A 19,706-nucleotide genomic window follows, 5' to 3' on the forward strand; every position below is an offset into this window, starting at 1 on the left:
CACCCCACCCCCCCGCACCCCCCCAATACTTTGATCTGAAAGACAGAGGATCTCTAGAAACAACAGAAGTCTTACGTACCTTTGCCCAACGTTTTCGCTTCTATGATCTCACTTATGCGCCCGGGTCCCACTCCATTCTGTGCAGTGAGAGTGAACTTGTACCAAGTCCCACACTTCAGGTTTTCCAGGCGGTAGGAGCGTTCGCTGGGGCTGATGGGAAAACTCCCCCACTGCTCACTGTTGTCCTCGGAGTACTGCAGTATATATCCTTCAGAAAACAAGAGGCAGTCACGGGAACGTTACTTGCTTTCCCTCGAATGTTTGCACTGTGTGCAGGGTGAGTTCTCAGAACTGTGTATCTTCAGAAGAGAATAATTGCACTCCAGGACACTGAATCCCGGCTGGGAGAGGTGCTGTGACGACATATTGATTATGAGATATTTAGGCTACACCAGATGCTACAATGGTGGGAGCCGTGGAGAGTGTAATGAAGTTAAAACCACGTTCTGCCCATTCTCTTTAAAAGGTGTAACTGGACACCCGATCTCTAAATGTCTGATCTTCAGAGCACATGTGCCCAATCCTTGGGAATGGGTGTAGTCTGAAGCTGGGTTATTTTTATATATTATATATATTATGTGCATGCATGCTAAGCTGCTTCAGCTGTGCCTGACTCTCTCTGACCCTATGGACTATAGCCCATCAGGCTCCTCTGTCCATGGAATTCTCCAGCTAAGAATACTGGAATGGGTTGTCATGCCCTCCTCCAGGGGATTTTCCAACCCAGGGATTGAACCCGGGTCTCCTCCTGCATTATAGGCAGATTCTTTATGGTCTGAGGCACCAGTGAAGCTCTCATATATAAATATATATAAATATATGTTACATATTCAATGCATATATAAATATATATTATTTATTAAATATATATTAATATATATATATAATATATTTTATAATATCCTCCTGGCGGTTCAAATGGTAAAGAATTCACCTTCAATGCAGCCGACCTGGGTTCAATTCCTGGGTCAGGAAGATCCCCTGGAAAAAGTGAATGGTAACCGACTCCAGTATTCTTGCCTGGAGAATCGCATAGACAGAGGAGCCTGGTGGGCTACAGTCCTTGCAGACTCAGAGAGTCAGACAAGACTGAGCTACTAACACTGTCACACTTTCACATTATATATAATATATATTTGGTTTTATAGGGAACCAGAGTTTTGGAGAAGGGGTATGCTATCAAAAGCGGTAGGACTCTCCTCAGCCAACTCTGCTCAGTCCACATCACTGTGTCAGGCATTATCCACAGCCTGTTACTCACACCACCTCACACAACCCTGCACATTAGTAATTAACATCTCCAGAGCAGTGACCAAGACACTGAGGTCCAGAGAGGTTAGGTGATCACACTTGGGTCTTACCAGCAGGATTCACATCCTACTGTCAAACTCTGAAGCCTGTGCTCCTGGGCCCCTGTGACCATGGAGACAACCCCCACCCCTGTTACAGCCTTCATCCCTGCCACCCCATCCACCTTCCTGGGGCAAATATGTCCTGTCTGTTCTGCCCTTGTCTCCTAAGCCTTCACACCCAGACAGCCTGGGAGTAGCCTGCTTGATGTGTGGTGTCCTTATACTAGCATGCTGGCATCTTCTCTCCTGCCCATGGAACTCCATTTTAACACCAGTAAGAAATCACTTCTCACCTCCACACCACAGTGCCCATGAACCCCAGGCTGCCAGAAGTCAGTGTTTTCCATGCGTCTCATGTGAGGTCACCTATCTCTGAGTCCTCCTTCTGCGGCCATGGTCAGCACCATCTCTGCTGCTTCCTCCTTCCCTGCCCTCTGGCCCCTGCAGCCTTGGGGCCCCTCCTCTTTCCTGAGCTTTGTTTTCCCTTCCCTGTTCCTGATCTGCACTCAACACTGGACAGGTGAGTGATGGATCTGGGTCTAGCTTCCACCGTTATATCCTGACTTCACCACTCCTTGGTGCCCCATGCATCATGGGACTTGTGCTTTCCTTCTCATGTCCTCCATCTAAACCACTTCTAGGAAGCTTTTCTAAGTATTGGCCATGGGAACCCCCATGTCAATGGCTTTGGCCCCCACTGTATTTCAAGGATTTCTGGTCATCTTTGCTTGGAAACTCTTCATTACTGAAATTGGCTCCATCTCTAAGACCTTCCACTCCATGCCCTTCCTGAAATTATTCTCCCATGAATTCACACTTCCTCTGTCCATGGGATTCTCCAGGCAAGCATACTGCAGTGGGTAGCCATCCTCTTCTCCAAGGGATCTTCCCAACCCAAGGATTGAACCTGGGTCTTCTGCATTGCAGGCAGATTCTTTACCATCTGAGCCACCAGGGAAGCCCCTCCAGACCCAAGACTTTGTGTCATTTGAGCCTCAAGTCCTAGGGTTCCTTAGACTCCTTTACTGGTGCCCCATTTTTTTTTTAAATTTTCCACCTTTTCTTTATTAACTTCTTTAGTGGGAATGGCCAGAAGTTGGTAATATGGAATATTTTTGCATTTGACTCCCTTTATTTCTTCTGGTTCTCCACCTAGCTTAGAACCTCTGATAGACAATCTTAACCAGAAGCCTGTTTTCACTCACTCTGGTGAGTCCTGGCCACACTTACCCTGCCGGTCACCAGCTTTGGTAACCATGCTTCACCTCCCTGTGCAGCTGGTCCAGCACCTCTTGAGCAAGTCATTAACCTGTGATGACTGTGACCACTGCAATCTGTGCCGTTTCCCTGCAGCTGGGGCCTTGCTCCTCTCGGCAATGGCATTCGCCATTAATGACTCCCGGCGCATTTCCTATGGCATCTGTTATAGATTTTACCCATGTTCCTCAAACCCACAAACACATCCTCTCCCCTAATCATCCAACTATTAAAAAAAAAATAATACCACCTTTTTCTTCCCTACAACAGGGAAAAATCCTCCCCTTCTCCCAGTAGAACACTAATCAATGTTTAACAATTGGGTCTGGAGAAAAGAAAAGCCTGTATGGGTAGCAAATATCCCTGACCTGGCTGTGATTACTGAGGGCAAAGCTGGGAAGAGGAGCGGCAACTTGCTATCACGTGCTGAAATGACCTGGCTCCAGACGCCACTGGCCTTGCTCTAAAATGGCTCTGTATGTCCAGTTGTCTCGTCACCTTCCTCCTCTCTCAGAAGAAGGATGTCCTCTGCCTGCAGAAATCTATCCTCCAGCCTCTCCCTGTTGCTCTAGGACCCCTTCTGTCACTTGCTTCTTAATCTCATGCATCTGCAGTTGCCCCTCTGGGTTATTTCTCTCTGCTTGGTCCAAATATTGCTCAGAATGTTCTCCCAATCCTATTGAGGCTGGAATCATCGGGCTAGCTCATTCCTTCAGTTTGTGAAAGTGGACGTGTTACTCACTCAGTCATGTCTGACTCTTTGTGACCCCATGGACTGTAACCTGCCAGGCTCTACTGTCCATGGGATTCTCCAGGCAAGAATACTGGTGTGGGTTGCCATTTCCTTCTCCAGGGGATCTTCCCAAACCAGGGATTGAACACAGGTCTCCCACATTGCAGGCAGATTCTTTACCCTCTGAGCCACCAGGGAAGCCCCTTCCTTCCATTTAAATACCCTTATTCTTTTCTACTCCTGATTGCAAAAGATTTGTGGAACTAGGTCGCTCCCATCTTTTAGTGCATTCTAAATCAGAACAGTCGCTGTGGTTATTCAACTGAAGGAATGAGTACCTGAACAGAAGAAGCAGTGTTGACAACAAGGGGAAGAAACTCAATGTAGCCTCTTAGGGGAGAGGCACCACATTTGTTTTTTCTTTCTTTATTGCTGCTGTCCAATCCTATTGAGGCTGGAATCATCAGGCTAGCTCATTCCTTCGGTTTGTGAAAGGGGAAGTGTTAGTCACTCAGTCATGTCCAACTCTTTGTGACTCCATAGACCAAAGCATGCCAGGCTTCCCTGTCCTTCACTCTCTCCTGGAGTTTGCCCATACTCATGTTCTTTATTGGTATGTGTTAATATTTCACTCAGATTGGATGCATGGTACTGATTCTGTGAATGGATTTCCTTGGATGAATGAGTGAGTGACAACAAATACTATAAAAATAGACGTGTGTTTTTTTGGGGGTGTGTGTGTAGGTAATGGAAGAATTCATTATATGATGAGTTTGGGGGAGAAACAAACACATGACAATTACTTGGTAAAAATGTGTCACTTATCAACTTGTGGATAATGTCAATTAATCATCCATTGTGGGCAAGCTCTTTCTTCTTACCTCTTATAGAACTGCCTCCATTGTCCCCAGGGAGCCACGAGAGGGTGATGGAAGAAGAGGTGGTTTTTGAAACTGTGAGCCGAGGCTGATCTGGTGGAACTAGAGAGGAAGCAGTTTTTAGAAAACAAGAATTAGTTGTTCACATCTTCAGTCTTCTTTAACAGTCATTTACCAAATGATTTTTAACAGCCATTTATTAAATAAATGTTTCAGGTTGACAAAATATGCAATTCATGTCTGTCAAAATGTCTATTTAATTGATATCCTGGGCTAAAGAGATAGAACAGAATGATTCTATTCTTTAAAGAAATTCAATCCCATTTCTACTTGGATTTATTTTTTCATTCCCTCGCCAATTCCTTGAGTATCTGAGTTGCTCATCACTCATTAAAATCTTCTGTGAACTTACTAAAGATACATGCATTATTTCACTCTGAATTTCAGCCATGATTCAAATGACAAAGACAAATGGCACCCACTTAGCTTTTCTGTTCTCAGCTATATGAAAGGGGGAGGGTAAGTGTAGCTAGTGAGAAAAAAACTGCAAAAATTTCCAGTATTTGACCCACCCTTCCAAGAGGCAACACACACACACACACACACACACACATACACACAAACACACACTCCACTGAAATCACAGGTGCACCACTGAGTGGAAGTGCACACACTTGAACTGTCACATAAGGTTTGAAGAATACACACTTCTTATCAATGAGCCTTAATAATATCTTGGATTAGCTCTCTGGATAGAAATACTGAAGAAATTTGGAGTAAGGTTATCAAAATTATATAGGAAGCTTCTCATAAAACGTCCTTCTCTTTTCCTCTGAGAGAAGCCTGGTATTAACCCAAAGCCATGAAAAATAGATTCATCTCTTTAGAGTTATAACACAGTGTCTATCTCTGGAAAAGGCCCTGAAATTCTCCCAACTTCAAGTTACTTGAAATTCCTGATCAATTTTACATTATTTAAAAAAATAGATAGTACTCCTTCCCTTCCCTCCCACTGAGGGCAACATTTATTTTATTTTTTATCAAGCCTTCTGTGATTTATTAATATGATAACACAAATTACTGTGATTAATTTAATGTGACAATATTGTTAGCACTATATTAATTATTAATGTGATAACACTTACATCTGGAAAAGTATACACTTTGATTTTTCTACTAATAAAATATCACTGTGCATCCAAATTTGAACCCAATCAGTGGCCATTTGGGATTTTATGCATGTTTTTAATTCAACAGTCTTAAATTTGTCATGTACTTTTGGAGTATGAAGTCAAGAAAAATTACATACACTGTATTAAATACATAATTAAACATGAATGCCCTCTAGAGTTTCAGCTAGTGTCCTTTTAATATACACTGCATATGACTAGTGAGTTAATTAACATTCATAAAGCATCTCAATTTGGAATTATTTCTTGCTGGTATTTTCTGGGTGATGCTTATATACATGTGGAATAAATCGTGCAATTAGCAAAGACAGATGAGACTAGGTTCTCATATGAAAATATGTAAACAGTGTTAGCTCTCAGGTTATGAATGCTTTTTATTTACCTTGATTTGTTTAACTCTAATCTCCAAAATGAACATCCATGCTTTTGTTATATGAAAGTAGCAATTAGCTCTTTACAAAGGCTGATTTTTAAATTTGCTCACTTTCATTCTTTGCACAAAGGCATACATACAAAAAGTAGCATTAAGAAGAACCCCCAGACGCGGTACCTTGTACTTGTAAATTTAAGATAATTTCATCCGACCCCCAGTTGTTATTGGCGATGCAGCTGTAATAGCCAGAGTCCTCTGCCTTCACAGTGCGGATGACAAAGCTGCCGTTGCTGAAGACGCTTCTCCGCCCATCAATCGTTACCAGGCTGGGCGTCCCGTTACTACCTCACAGGAAGAAAAAGGCGCAGATTAAAGAAATTACAATCTAAGTTAGCTGAGGTTGGGGAAAAGCATAAACACCCTCCAACGCAGACAACCCATTCGGAATATTATATTAAGTAAGAACTAAACCATGATTATATGAGGCAAACAGTCACACAGGTGAGTTTGATTATTTGTACAAAATGCTGTGTTGAAGTGAAGTCTGTGTGGAGGTCTGTGTGGCTTCTGGCTCCTGACATACGTCAATGCTTATCATATCCCAAATGAGATTGGTTCTGTGGGCAGATATACCAATTTGACCAGATCATATCAGGACAATTAAGTTTGGGGGTGGCTTGTAGATTCATGGAAAATTGCAGTTAATGATTGTGGCATCAGAAATGAACTATAGTGTGGCAAGAGGGTGATGAGCCAACCCTGGTATAAAGAGAGCTCCCTTGGTGATTTCTTAGCCTTGGCCACAGGGAGAGGGGATTGTCTAGTCATCTAGGGCCATCCCCACATCTGGTGGATGCCACTTAACCTTGGGAGTGTACTGATTTCCTTAACTGACATTAAAAGAGATGAGAAAGTAGTTACTGAGGAGAGCATGGCAACCCACTCCAGTGTTCTTGCCTGGAGAATCCCATGGACTGAGGAGCCTGGTAGGTTATAGTCCATGGGGCTGCAAAGAGTCAGACATGACTCAGTGATTTAGCACACACATACCAAGACTATCATTTCAATAGTTTATGTCTTTGAAGTGCCTTTGTTTGAAAATAGGGACTCTTCTCAGTCTCAAATCTCTAGCTTCATCAGTGAATGCTCAGCCCTTTATTTATATCTTAATTTCTTCCTCTGAGTAAAGTACTTTAAAAATTTACATGAATGGAATCTATTTCATCCACTTTCTCCCTTCCATCTCAGCTGTTATTATTTCAATAATTCCTACCGAGCATGGAAAACTGGGTTTTACATTAGCAAAGTCCTAATGTATTCCATAAAGAAGGCAAAAGGACTGTAAAGAAGGATGAGTGCTGAAGAATTGATGTTTTTGAATTGTGGTGCTGGAGAAGACCCTTGAGACTCCCTTGGACAGCAAGGAGATCAAACCAGTCAATCCTAAAGGAAATCAGTCCTGAATATTCATTGGAAGGACTGATGCTGAAGCTGAAACTCCAGTACTTTGGCCACCTGATGTGAAGAACTGACTCATTTGAAAAGATCCTGATGCTGGGAAAGATTGAAGGTGGGAGGAGAAGGGGACTACAGAGGATGGGATGGTTGGATGGCATCACCAACTCAATGGACATGAGTTTGAGCAAACTCTGGGAGACAGTGAAGGACAGGAAAGTGTGGCATGCTGCAGTCTGTGAGGTTGCAGAGTCAGACATGACTTAGCAACTGAACAACAGTAACAACAATGTATTCCATTTCTTAAAGCCATTTCTCAGAGCATTTCAATTAGGGTTGGTTGGCCCATTGTCTTGGAAGGAAAGGAGGTAAGTCTAAGTCTCAAATCTCCTTGGGTATGTTCATCTCAGATATATAGGGGATTTTCATGATAAAGTACAGAAAACTTACACAGAAATTATTCAGTTGGCTAAACTATTTTCCTCGGAAGCATTGTCATGAACTTAAAGCTAAGAGTTTTAAGAGAATTGACATGATAGATCAGATCCTTTTAGTACTAAAGCTGAGATTCCTCCCCCATCAGCCTCAACCAGCTTCCTCTCTATTGCAGAAGACTGGGTAGTTTTCCTGGAGCTTTCATGAGTGTAAATCTACAACTTTATACCACGAGACCCAGAATAGTGTCCGAAGCACTCTCCTAGTGTTGTATTGAGGGCATGCATTGGGTTACTGGTTACCTGTCTTTCATCCACTTTACGGCAGGAGAGGGGTCCCCAACAGCTTTACAAGGCAAGGCAATGTCTTTCATCCAGGGAGTAGTCACCGTGCCACTGAAGGTCAGGATTCGTGCGGGAGCTGGACCACCAAACAGAGCAGAAGCGCAGTGACTCTACGGATTCGTCTACAGAGGCCAAGATGACCTTCCCTAAACCAGTGACACCCCCCAAAGGTGAGTGCAGCCCTGCCAATCAATGTCACACTTCTCAACACTATTCCTTGTATCAGTGGTCTAAGGGATTTTCATTGTACGAACATATGAACTGCTGAAAATCCCTACTATAGTATTTTCTCCCCTTGTATTGACTAGACACGGCGATCCCAAATTAAATATGTGGGACTTCATAAGCCTAGCAGCTCCAAGCTGTGCTTTCTGTGAGCCCAATTATTTTTCGAAGCACTTTATTAAGCAATTTATCTCAACACCCCAAACTGCACGTTAAAATATACTTTTAATATCTGAGAGAAGAGACAAAACAAAACATAAAGCCCCAAGACAGGAAGAGGTAAAACTGGAATGACTTCTATTTATCAGTCTTGTGGTACTTTCCCGGCTTTTTTATATCAGCTTGATCTTCAGCATGAATGTTGAGGGAAAAATTCCAGAGCGACTTCTCTTGAAGTATCACTATTTGCTTGGGACAGTGATTCAGATGCTGGAACAAAAGCTTCTCCTGGGGACATTGGGCACTGGGACAGTCCCAAAGTGGCCAAAGAACATGGGGGTGGGGGGAGGGAAAAGCCCAGGGCAGCCCTGTTTGCAGGGACATCCTTGGATACAGGAGGGGCCCTGTACTAACAGGTTCCTAGCATCATCTTCTTGGGTGAGACACAAAAGCTGGCAGAGGCACCAAGAAATGAGTCTTCCAGAGGCAAAATGATCTGCTTGACCTCTGCCATACCCTGGGACCCTGGTTTCCAGGATGCTCCCTCCAGAAGCTCAGCCCATCTAGACAAGAAGCCTACCCACAGACAAGAAGCCTGCAGGCAGAAGCCGTTCCAATCTGATTCTGGACTTAAAAACATGGGACTAGTGTTGGGACCCTTGCACCATTTTGGACTTGAGGGTTGAAATTGACCAATGGACATGGGGGCCAGGCTTCTCAGGAAAGTACTGGAATTCAAGGAAAGGTGGAATTCCTGGAGCCAACTCAACAGGAGTCACCCTGGTCTGGAACACAAGTCATTATGACTAGCAGACAACTCTGACTTCTGTTGTTTTGAGCGCTGGAGGCCAGAGCAGAGAGCGAGGAAGTGTCAGTGGGCTCAGAGGCAGAGTCTATTTTATGCAGCAAATGTTACAGCAAAACCCACCCACGTGCTTGAACATGCCCTGTCCGCAAAGGAAACTGTGGCTCTTCCTCCTGAGGGGAGTGTCTTCAGAGGCGGCCCATAGAGGAGACCATGTCACCGTGGAATGTTCTATCAGTAATTGACATTTCTGATTTTCCATCATGGTAACAAAAATATCCTGGGCAGGTGGCATTGGATTTCTGACACTGGAAGTCTGGTCCCCTTCATACCTTTCAGACCATCCTCTTATATGAGCATGAATGTTCATGCAGCAAAATGGGGGTTGATAGGGAAACTCAGCTAGAGGTGGGGCTTTTAAGCTTTCCAATAGCCCCCTCCCCCTGTAAAAAAATACATTTTACATTGAATTCCAGAAGCTGCATATATGTTATATGCGTGTGAATGAAAATAAGGTTCTACACATGAATGCTCACCGTGTCATGCATTCTGATCTTTTCTACTTTTTTTTCAAGCCTAGTCTAGATTCCTTGACTCAATTCTATTTTGGTCATTTCAGTTCTTTAATATGCTGACTCTAACTCCTAAACTTCACTCCAGGACTTAGGAGTGCTTTTCCACCAGCGTTTTGTGAAAGCGCTGGCTAAAACCACTTCATCTTCAAGCCCAACACCCCCGGTTTCTAGAATTAACGCCTGTTGGTAGCAGTTGGCATGTATAGGATCCCACTGTGAAATTCTAAGACTAAGCAAACTGGAGCAGGCAAGAGAATCACGTAGAATCTTTGGTGAAAAAATGCAGATTCCTCCTCTGGCTTTGTGATTCAGCAGATCTTGGGGCGGCGGGGGGCAGGGGCACTCCAGGAGGCCATCTTTGAATGAGGACCTCAGGTGATTCTAATCAGACACTGTGCCTCGCCAACAACCTGATGCCCTTCCCAGATCCTATGGTGTTCTAGCTACATGGCCCTGAGCTCTGTGCTGCCCCCTGACCCTGGGCTTCCTCCCAGGACACCATTCCTCCAGGACTGGGTCTGTGGTTGCATTCTGCTCCTCCTTGTACCAAAGCCCCAGCCCTCTTCCTGAACCTAACCCTGGATTTTAAAGCAGGATCTGCCAGCCTGCCTTGACCTCCCAACAACTACAACATAAGCTGCACCTGCCTCCTCTGCCTTTGGGCAGCCCCGTCTGTCCAGCTTGGACCTTTTGGCCATTATAGTTTACAGTTTGCCAGGGTCTGGGGTTCCTGGGTGGTGCCAGCCCTCTGGATGCCTGCACCACCCCAGAGGCATTCCCTAGCTCAGCTCCTTTTTGGAAAGCCCATTTTGATCATCTCCAACTCTGGGTGAACCCTGGTTAAGAGTGAGAAGCTGGAATCTTGGAAGGTTTGTTTTCTCTTTCAGGCACCTGGAAGCCTTATGAGTACTAAATTTCCAACGTGGTATATTCCAGAGTCAGGAGCATCTCCGGTTGGCTTGGAATTGTGAGGTAAATACATTTGTTCATTGACAAGGGCTAATTTATGGGGACTCTGAACACTGTATGGCAGCAATTACCAGAAGTCAAATAAGAATATTGTGTGTCTATATGTGCTTTTTAGGGCCAGTATAACATCTTAACGTGAAGATATTACATTCACTTTGTGGAACTTTTTGTTCCTAAAACAAACTTCATTTTGTTACCTAAGGTCTTTACAGCATTCTGTCAATAGCTTCCCTGGTGGCTCAGATGGTAAAGAATCTGTCTGCAATGCAGGAAACCCAGGTTCAATCTCTGGATCTAGGAGATCCCCTGGAGGAGGAAATGGTAATCCACTCCAGTATTCTGGCCTGGAGAATTCCATGGAAAGAGGATGTTGACAGATTATAGTCCATTGGGTCACAAAGAGTTGGACACTACTGAGCAACTTTCACTTTAACATCAATTTAAGAAGAACTAATGATTTTCTTACAGTTGTCAGGTTTCAAATTCCATAGACCAAAAAATAGACATTTATCTTTAAGAAGCATGATACCTGATTTTGAAGATGGTAGAACTTGCTTGGGAAGCAGTAATGTAGTGATTTTCACTCTAAGAGATGGATGGGGGCTCCTTTTCCTAATTTCTCCTGAGACACTGGCAGTTGTAAAGCTGCTCATCCATAGGAGGTGGTTTTCCGATTGGCACAAAAGCCCAGTGCCAGCTAGCAGTGACCCATTTCTTGGGCTGAAACGGGCAACGCGTGGTGTTCTGGTTTACTTGATTTGTAGGGCATTATCAGCTTTATTTCAAAGAGAACAGAGGTGTAACGCCAGTACAGCTGTAGTGGAAAATAAGGTCCTTCCTGCAGCGTGCCACCCACCTTTAGCAACAGGCTCCACGGTAATGATTTCACTGCTGTTCCCTCTGCCGGCTGAGGTCACGGCCACCACCCAGACGCTATACTGACGATTCCGACTCAGGTTAGGAATTCTGTAGGAAAATGAGTCAGGAGAGGCTTCAAACTCGCTGATCACCTGTGAGAGGAGACATAAATGTTCCCACATTCAAGGAGGCAATGGCACAAGTGAATCTCCTAAAGGAACGCTTATCAACATGTTATCTGTTACGAGAAACAAAAGCCACCCTCATCCTTCTCTAAAAGCTGGGGTTTGCAATTTCTACACAGTCTGCATGTCTCAATGCTGCAGCTTTGACAACCACCAAGAGTTAAAAAGTGGAAGCAGTGACAGATTCTATTTTCCTGGGCTCCAAATCACTCAAATGGTGAATGCAGCCATGAAATTCAAAGACCCTTGCTCCTTGGAAGGACAGCTATGACAAACCTAGACAGCATATTAGAAAGCAAAGATATCACTTTGCCAACAAAGGTCCATGTAGTCAAAGCTATGGTTTTTCCAGCAGGTGTGTACAGATGTGAGAGTTGGACCATAAAGAAGGCTGAACACCAAAGAATTAATGCTTTCAAACTGTGGTGCTGGAGAAGACTCTTGAGAGTCCCTTGGACAGCAAGGAGCTCAAGCTTGTCAATCCTAAAGGAAATCAACCCTGAATATTCATTGGAAGGACTGATGCTGAAGCTGGAACTCCAATACTTTGGCCACCTGATGTGAAGAGCTGACTTATTGGAAAGGACTCTGATGCTGGGAAGGATTGAAGGCAAAAGGAAATTGGGGCAACAGAAGATGAGAGGATTAGACAGCATCATCGACTCAAGGGACATGAGTCTTAGCAAAATCCAGGAGATGGTGAAGGACAGAGCAGCCTGGCATTCTGCAGTCCATGGGGTCGCAAAGAGTCAGACACGACTTAGCAGCTGAACAACAACAGGGGTAATTTAACCCTTTAAATATGGGTCATGACACATCTGTTTTCAGCTGGGATGGAATACCAAGAACAAGACGGATCACCCTACCTGAGACAACCAAAGAACACACAAAATATGTGAAACAGCAGTTTCAAAGGCATTGCACATCAGGTGATGAAGGACCGTGATTCCTTCCCTGAAATATGGGAAATAAATGAGGTGAAGCCTGCAGTTGCAGGGTTGTTACAGTTTTGTGAGAGTTTCCAGGCCATGGCATTGAGAAGGGAACCAAGGAGAAGACCAGCAGCTTCCCTGAGTCGAGGAGACAGAGCTGAGAGCCTGGGAGGGGGCTGGAGTACATAGGAAGGAGTACTATGAAGAAAACTTCATGGAGAATTTTGAGAGGGTCGCTCTTAGATCTTAGCTGAGCCAATATGTGCATGTGGGAAAGCTCTCTGAGGCCAAGGAAAGAACCACTCAAAAGGATTGGAGGTTCTCAGCTTTCACACAAGGCTAGAAAGAGTGCCTGTTCCCACCAGGAAGACAGGAAGCCCTCAGGATCGATGGGCCATTGGATATTGCGCATAGGGTCTTGATGGTGGGGGATAATTAGCCCTAGATCGAACAGTGTTCTTGTTTTGCCTACCTGCATGCATGCTAAGTCACTTCAGTCTTGTCCGACTCTGTGACCCCATGGACTGTAGCCCACCAGGCTCCTCTGCCCATGGGATTCTCCAGGCAAGAATACTGGAGTGGGTTGCCATGCCCTCCTCCAGGGGATCTTCCAATCCAGGGGTGGAATCCGTGTCTCTTATGTCTCCTGCATTGGGAGGTGGGTTCTTTACCACTAGGCGCCACCTGGGAAGCTATTGCTTAACAATTATTAACCTCAAGATTCATAAAGATCAAACCATCACCAAATAACTGAACTGCATCCATGGACAAAAGTCAAAAAGGCCTATACTTTTTATAGGAATAAAAAAATCCAATAAGGTAAAAGACATAATATTTGACATCCAATAAAAGTTTTCTAGATATGAATAATGCAACTATGTAGCAACTAATGAACAGATAAAGAAACTGTATTGCACCATAAAATGGAGGATTATTCAGCAATAGAAAGAAATGAAGCACTGATACATGCTGCTGCTGCTGCTAAGTCACTTCAGTCGTGTCCGACTCTGTGAGACCCCATAGACGGCAGCCCACCAGGCTCCCCCGTCCCTGGGATTCTCCAGGCAAGAACACTGGAGTGGGTTGCCATTTCCTCCTCCAATGCATGAAAGTGAAAAGTCAAAGTGAAGTCGCTCAGTCGTGTCCGACTCCTAGCGACCCCATGGACTGCAGCCTACCAGGCTCCTCCGTCCATGGGATTTTCCAGGCAAGAGTACTGGAGTGGGGTGCCATTGCCTTCTCCAACTTCCATAAATCATGAAAACACTGTACTAAGTTAAAGAAGCCAATCACAACGAACTATTTACCAGATCATTATGCTTAGATTATCATATTAGACTATGTCATATTAAATTAATATGATTATCATATGAGATTAATATGATTACCTTGTATGGAATGTTCAGAATAGGCAAATCCATAGTAGCAGAAAGTAGATTAATGGTTTCCCAGGGCGAGATAGAAGAGGGGAAGAATGGGGATAGATTAATATTGGGCGTGGGTTATTTGGGGGATGATGAATGTTCTAAAATTAGATAGCAATAAGGGGCTGTACAACCCTCTAAATATTCTAAAAGTCACTGAATTGTATACTATAAAAGCATGGATTTCATGGTATGTGAACTATAACTAAAACAGAAAAACTTGTTAAAATGGATGGACCTAGAGAGGATCATACGAAGTCAGAAAGTGAAAGACAAATATGATATGATATCAGAATCACAGACATAGAGAACAGACTTGGGGTTACCAGGAGACAGAGGGTAGGGGAGGGTGGATTGGGAGTTTGGGATTAGCAGAGGCAAGCTGGTGTACACAGCATGGGAAAGCAACACGGCGCTAGTGTATAACACGGGGACTGTATCCAGCACCCTGTGATGATAATAGGGGGACTGTATTCAGCACCCTGTGATGATAACACAGGGAGTTGTATCCAACACCCTGTGATGATAACACAAGGACTGTATCCAACACCCTGTGATGATAACATGGGGACTGTATTCAATACCCTGTGATGAGTCGCAATGGAAAGACATGAAAAAAAATTCATGATTGAATCGATGCTGTGCAGCAGAAATTAACACATTATACTTTGATAAAATAAATTATAAAAAAACTTATAAAAATTCCAAAAATGCAAAGAAACAACAAAAAGCAAGACTCGTACAGACAATATAATTTAATCAATCAAAACTGACCTATAATTGACAAAGATTTTACAGACAAGGGCATTAAAACGGTTATAATTGTATCATAGTTGCATTTTAACTATAGATATTAAAAGCCTAAACATAGACATGAATGATATAAAAAGACCAAAATCAAACTTGAGATGAAATTATAATATGTGACAAGAATTATATACTGGATTAGATTAATAGCAGATTAGATCTTGCAGGAAAAAAAGGGTTCGCAAACTTGAAGTTATATTACTAGATGAAGCACAGAGATAAAAGAGAATACAAAATTTAACACGGCATTAATGAGCTATGGAGCAACATCAAGCAGCTTAACATATATGTAGTTGGAACCACTAAAGGAGGCAGGACAGAAAAAAAGTGTTTGAAGAAATACTGGTTAAATTTTTTTGCAATTTGATGAAAACTATAAGCCCAGAAAGCCAAAAATCTAAATAAAATCCAGTTACAAAATATGAATAAAACCATGCCAAGGCACATCATAATCTAATTAAGAAGACAGTCTTAAAAGGAGCTAGAGAAAAACCATGTTAGATACGTTAAGAACAAAGACAAGGATGTCAGATCCCTTATACGTGGAATTTGGAGAGGAATGATACAAATAAAGTTTTGTCTCTGTTTCACCTATTAATATATCTTATTTATAAAACAGAAACAGACTCACAGACTTAGAGAATGACTTTATGGTTGCTGGGGGCAAGGAGAATGGGGGGCTAGTTAGGGAATTTGGGATCCACATGTACACACTGCTATATTTAATACACACTGCTGTATTTAAAATGGACAGCCACCAAGGACCTGCTGCATAGCACAGGGAACTCTGCGTAATGTTATGTGGCAGTTTGGAAGGGGGGCAGTTGGAGGAGAATGGACACTGTACATGTGTGGCTGAGCTGCTCCGCTGCGCGCCTGAAACTACCACAGCATTGTTAATCGGCTATGAAAGTGAAAGTGACGTCGCTCAGTCGTGTCCGCCTCTTTGCGACCCCACGGACTGTAGCCTACCACGCTCCTCCGTCCATGGGATTTTCCAGGCAAGAGTACTGGAGTGGGTTGCCATTTCCTTCTTCAGAGGATCTTCCCGACTCAGGGATTGAACCTGGGTCTTCCGAATTGTAGGCAGACACTTTACCTTCTGAGCTACCAGGGAAGTAATTGGCTATAGTCCCATATAAAATAAGAAGTTGAAAAAAGGAAGGATGTCAGTGAGTCTTGACAAAAACAATTTTAGTCTGAATATCTTCCCTTAAGTCATATATTGAAAACACACTCTTCCAGGACATGGAAGCAACCTAAAATCTATCAACAGAGGAATGGATAAAAAAAAATGTGGTACATATATATATCATAGAATACTACTCGGCCATAAAAAGGCAGAAAATAATGCCATTTACAGCAATATGGATGGACCCAATGACTGTCATGTTGAGTGAAGTAAGTCAGATACAGGAAGACAAGTATCGTATGATATTGCTTATATGTAGAATCTTATAAAAGAGTAAAAATGAATTTATTTACAAAACAGAAGTACAGTCACAAATGTAGAAAACAAACTTATGATTACAGGGGGAAATAAATTGAGAGATTGGGACTGACATATACACACTATTATATATAAAATAGATAACTAATAAGAACCTGCTGCAGAGCACAGGGAATCCTACTTAATACTCTGCACTGGACTATCTGGGGAAAATCTAAAGAATAAATGGATATATGTGTTGATCTATGTATAACTGATTCACTTTTCTGATTCATACACTGGAAACTAGCACAGCATTATACACCAAATATACTCCAATAAATTTTTTTAAAAAGATAAATAAGTACTAGGGATGTAATATACAACATAAGTAAAATTAACACTGCTGTATGTTATATTATGAAAATTAAGAGAATAAATCCTAAGAATTCTCATCACAAGGCAAATTTTTTTCTATTTCTTTATTAATTTTATCTATATGAGATGATAGAGGTTCACTAACCTTACTGTAGTAATCATTTCATGACATGTGTAAGTCAAATCAGTATGCTGCACACCTTAAACTTACACAGTGTGGTATGTCAATGATATTTCAAGAAAATTGGAAGAAAAAAATGAAAAAGATGAGAATGTAGTGTGGGAATCGTAAAACATATAAAAGTGAAATGTATGAGAACAACTGCTCAAATGTTAGGCAGGGAGAAAGATGGAAGCATACTATCGTAAGGTTTCAAACTATCAGTGAAGTGCTTAATATATGACTTTCAATATATGACTTAAGGGAAGATATTCAGACTAAAATTGTTTTTGACAAGACTTGCTGACATCCTTCCTTTTTTCAACTTTTTATTTTATATTGGACTATAGCCAATTACTTCCCTGGTAGCTCAGACGGTAAAGTGTCTGCCTACAATTCGTAAGACTCAGATTCAATCCCTGGGTCGGGAAAGTAGAATGTAGAAAGTTAAAGGAAAGTGAAAGTCTCTCCATCATGTCCAACTCTTTGCTATCCCACGGACTATACAGTCCATGGAATTCTCCAGGCCAGAATACTGGAAAGTTCTGGTGGCTCACCAGGTAAAGTTAAAGGAGTGTGTATTAATTCCAAAGAAGCCATTAAAGTTACAAAATAAGAGTACCGTGAAAGCAATGAGCCAACAAAAAATAAAATGGAATTATAAAAAATATTCAGTTGATCCAAAGAAGGCCAAAAAAGAATAAAAGGCAAACAAATAGGAAAAGAAAAATGTAGCAAGATTGTAGGTTTAAATCTGTGTCCATATAACTATACTTATATTGTTAATGCTCTAAAATCCTAATTAAAGGGAAAGATTTTGAGACTGGATATGAAAGCAATATCTAACTACATGCCGCCAAGAAGAAATGTTTTTCAAACATAAAAATACAATTAGGTTAAAAATAAAAGGACAGAAAAGCTATCCCAGGCTGTATATTTTTTTTTCCACTGTTTAGTTGCTAAGTCATGTCTGACTTTTTGCGACCCCATGGACCGTAGCCCACAAGGCTCCTCTGTCCGTGGGATTACCCAGGCAAGAAAGCTGGAGTAGGTTGCCATTTCCTTCTCCATCTCAGGCTAACATCAATCAAAAAAAAGTTGGAGTGGTTTTCTTAACATCAAATGAAGTAGATTTATGAGCAGAGAATATTACCAGTGAGAAAGAAAGTAATTTTATAGTGATAAAGGGATCGATTCATCAAAAGAACATAGAAATCTTAAACATCTATGAATTTAATTACAAAGCAGCAGTCCAGACATAGACTAATACAGAACTTAGCACTGGGAAATGAGGTGCTGCTGTAACGAACACCTAAACATGTGGAGGTGGCTTTGAGCTGGGTAGAGTCTGAAAGAGCTTTGAGGGTGATGCTAGAACAAGTTGAGATTGCCATGAAGCAAGTGGTAAGGGTGATTCTGATGAAAGTTCAGAAAGAAAAGAGGAGACCTGGGGGGAAAGCCTCAGTCTTCTCAGAGAATACATAAATAATCATGAATAAGAAGCTGGTAGAAATGGGGCTGTTAAAGGCCATTTCAGTGGATGGATATCAGGAACATGCTCGACAATGCAGAAAAGGCAATCCTTGTTACAAAGTGGCAAAGAAGCTGGCTGAACTGGGGTCTGCGAGTGATGAAACTGGATGTCTAACCAAAGATATTTCTAAACGAAGTATTGGTTCCTACTGACAGTGGTAGGAAAACTGAGAAAACAGACATAAATTGAAGAAGGAATTATGAAGCAAAAAGGAACTAGGACTTAACAATTTGGAAAATTCTTAGCCTAACCATATTGCAAGGAAACTGAGGTACAGAAGCGACTCACTGAGGTCACAGTGCCAGACAAGGGTGAGCAGAGGCTCAAGTTCAGTACTTCTTATCCAAGGGCAGTGCTGTTTTTGCCACTCCATGCTGCCAATTACAAGCAAGCCAACACATGAAGGGTTTACTCTTACCCTTGTGAACTGTTAAGTAAACCTTATGTAGGTCAGGAGGCTGCATAGGCTGCAATCCTAGCTCTGCAGTCAAACAGGGGACATGGATGTTTGCTATTTTTGTTCTGTTGTTTAGTCGCTAAATTGTGTCTGACACTTTTGTGATCCCATGGACTGTAGCCCACCAGGCTCCTCTGTCCATGGGATTCTCCAGGCAAGAATACTGGAGTGGGTTGTCATTTACTTCTCCAGGGGGTCTTCCCAACCCAGGGATGCAACCCAAGTCTCCTGCATTGCAGGCAGAATCTTTACTACTGAGCCAACAGTATGCCTCTTAATTGTCATAAAAGCCGTGCTCCCTCACTAAAAAGTAGCATCAGAGAATTTCCCATTGTCAACTATTTGATGTACACATACCTCGTGTCAGAGGAATAAAGGAGACCATAGGTCCCTTGCACAGAGTGCTCAGAGGTGCCTGACGCTAGGGTGCATGTGCACATCTGTGCTCCACTTGTCCCTTTATCCGCCACCCCCCCACCCCGCCCCCCGCCACACATACCAGCCTGATTCTTCTTTAGAAAATCATGGGAAAAAATGAATCCCTCTAGAAGTTCGGAGGGAATTTGGCTTGTTTCCTGGAAAACCGAAGAGACGATCCCCAAACTGTGTGTATGCTTGTGTTCTGCAATGTTTGAAGGCTATGCTGTTGCCAAATTAATTATACGAAGCTTATGATGTGCAAATTATAACAATTGTTTCTATTGAACACTCAGCATCAACAGAGCATTAAAA

General features: G+C 42.5%; 1 protein-coding gene across 1 annotated transcript in view; it reads right to left on the reverse strand.

Annotated features, from left to right (window-relative positions):
• The window catches only part of DSCAM (DS cell adhesion molecule), a 697,188-nt gene that overhangs the window by 59,102 nt on the left and 618,380 nt on the right, over positions 1-19,706 (reverse strand). The window contains exons 21-25 of the mRNA XM_055570128.1: positions 11,667-11,820; positions 8,036-8,153; positions 6,021-6,184; positions 4,284-4,382; positions 80-268 (exon numbers count right to left, since the gene is read on the reverse strand). Of these exons, the coding sequence (XP_055426103.1) occupies positions 80-268; positions 4,284-4,382; positions 6,021-6,184; positions 8,036-8,153; positions 11,667-11,820 (724 nt within the window). The remainder of the gene's footprint in view (positions 1-79; positions 269-4,283; positions 4,383-6,020; positions 6,185-8,035; positions 8,154-11,666; positions 11,821-19,706) is intronic.

This window comes from Bubalus kerabau, chromosome 2 (assembly GCF_029407905.1).
Source record: "Bubalus kerabau isolate K-KA32 ecotype Philippines breed swamp buffalo chromosome 2, PCC_UOA_SB_1v2, whole genome shotgun sequence".
In the NCBI taxonomy this organism is placed as follows: Eukaryota; Metazoa; Chordata; class Mammalia; order Artiodactyla; family Bovidae; genus Bubalus; species Bubalus kerabau.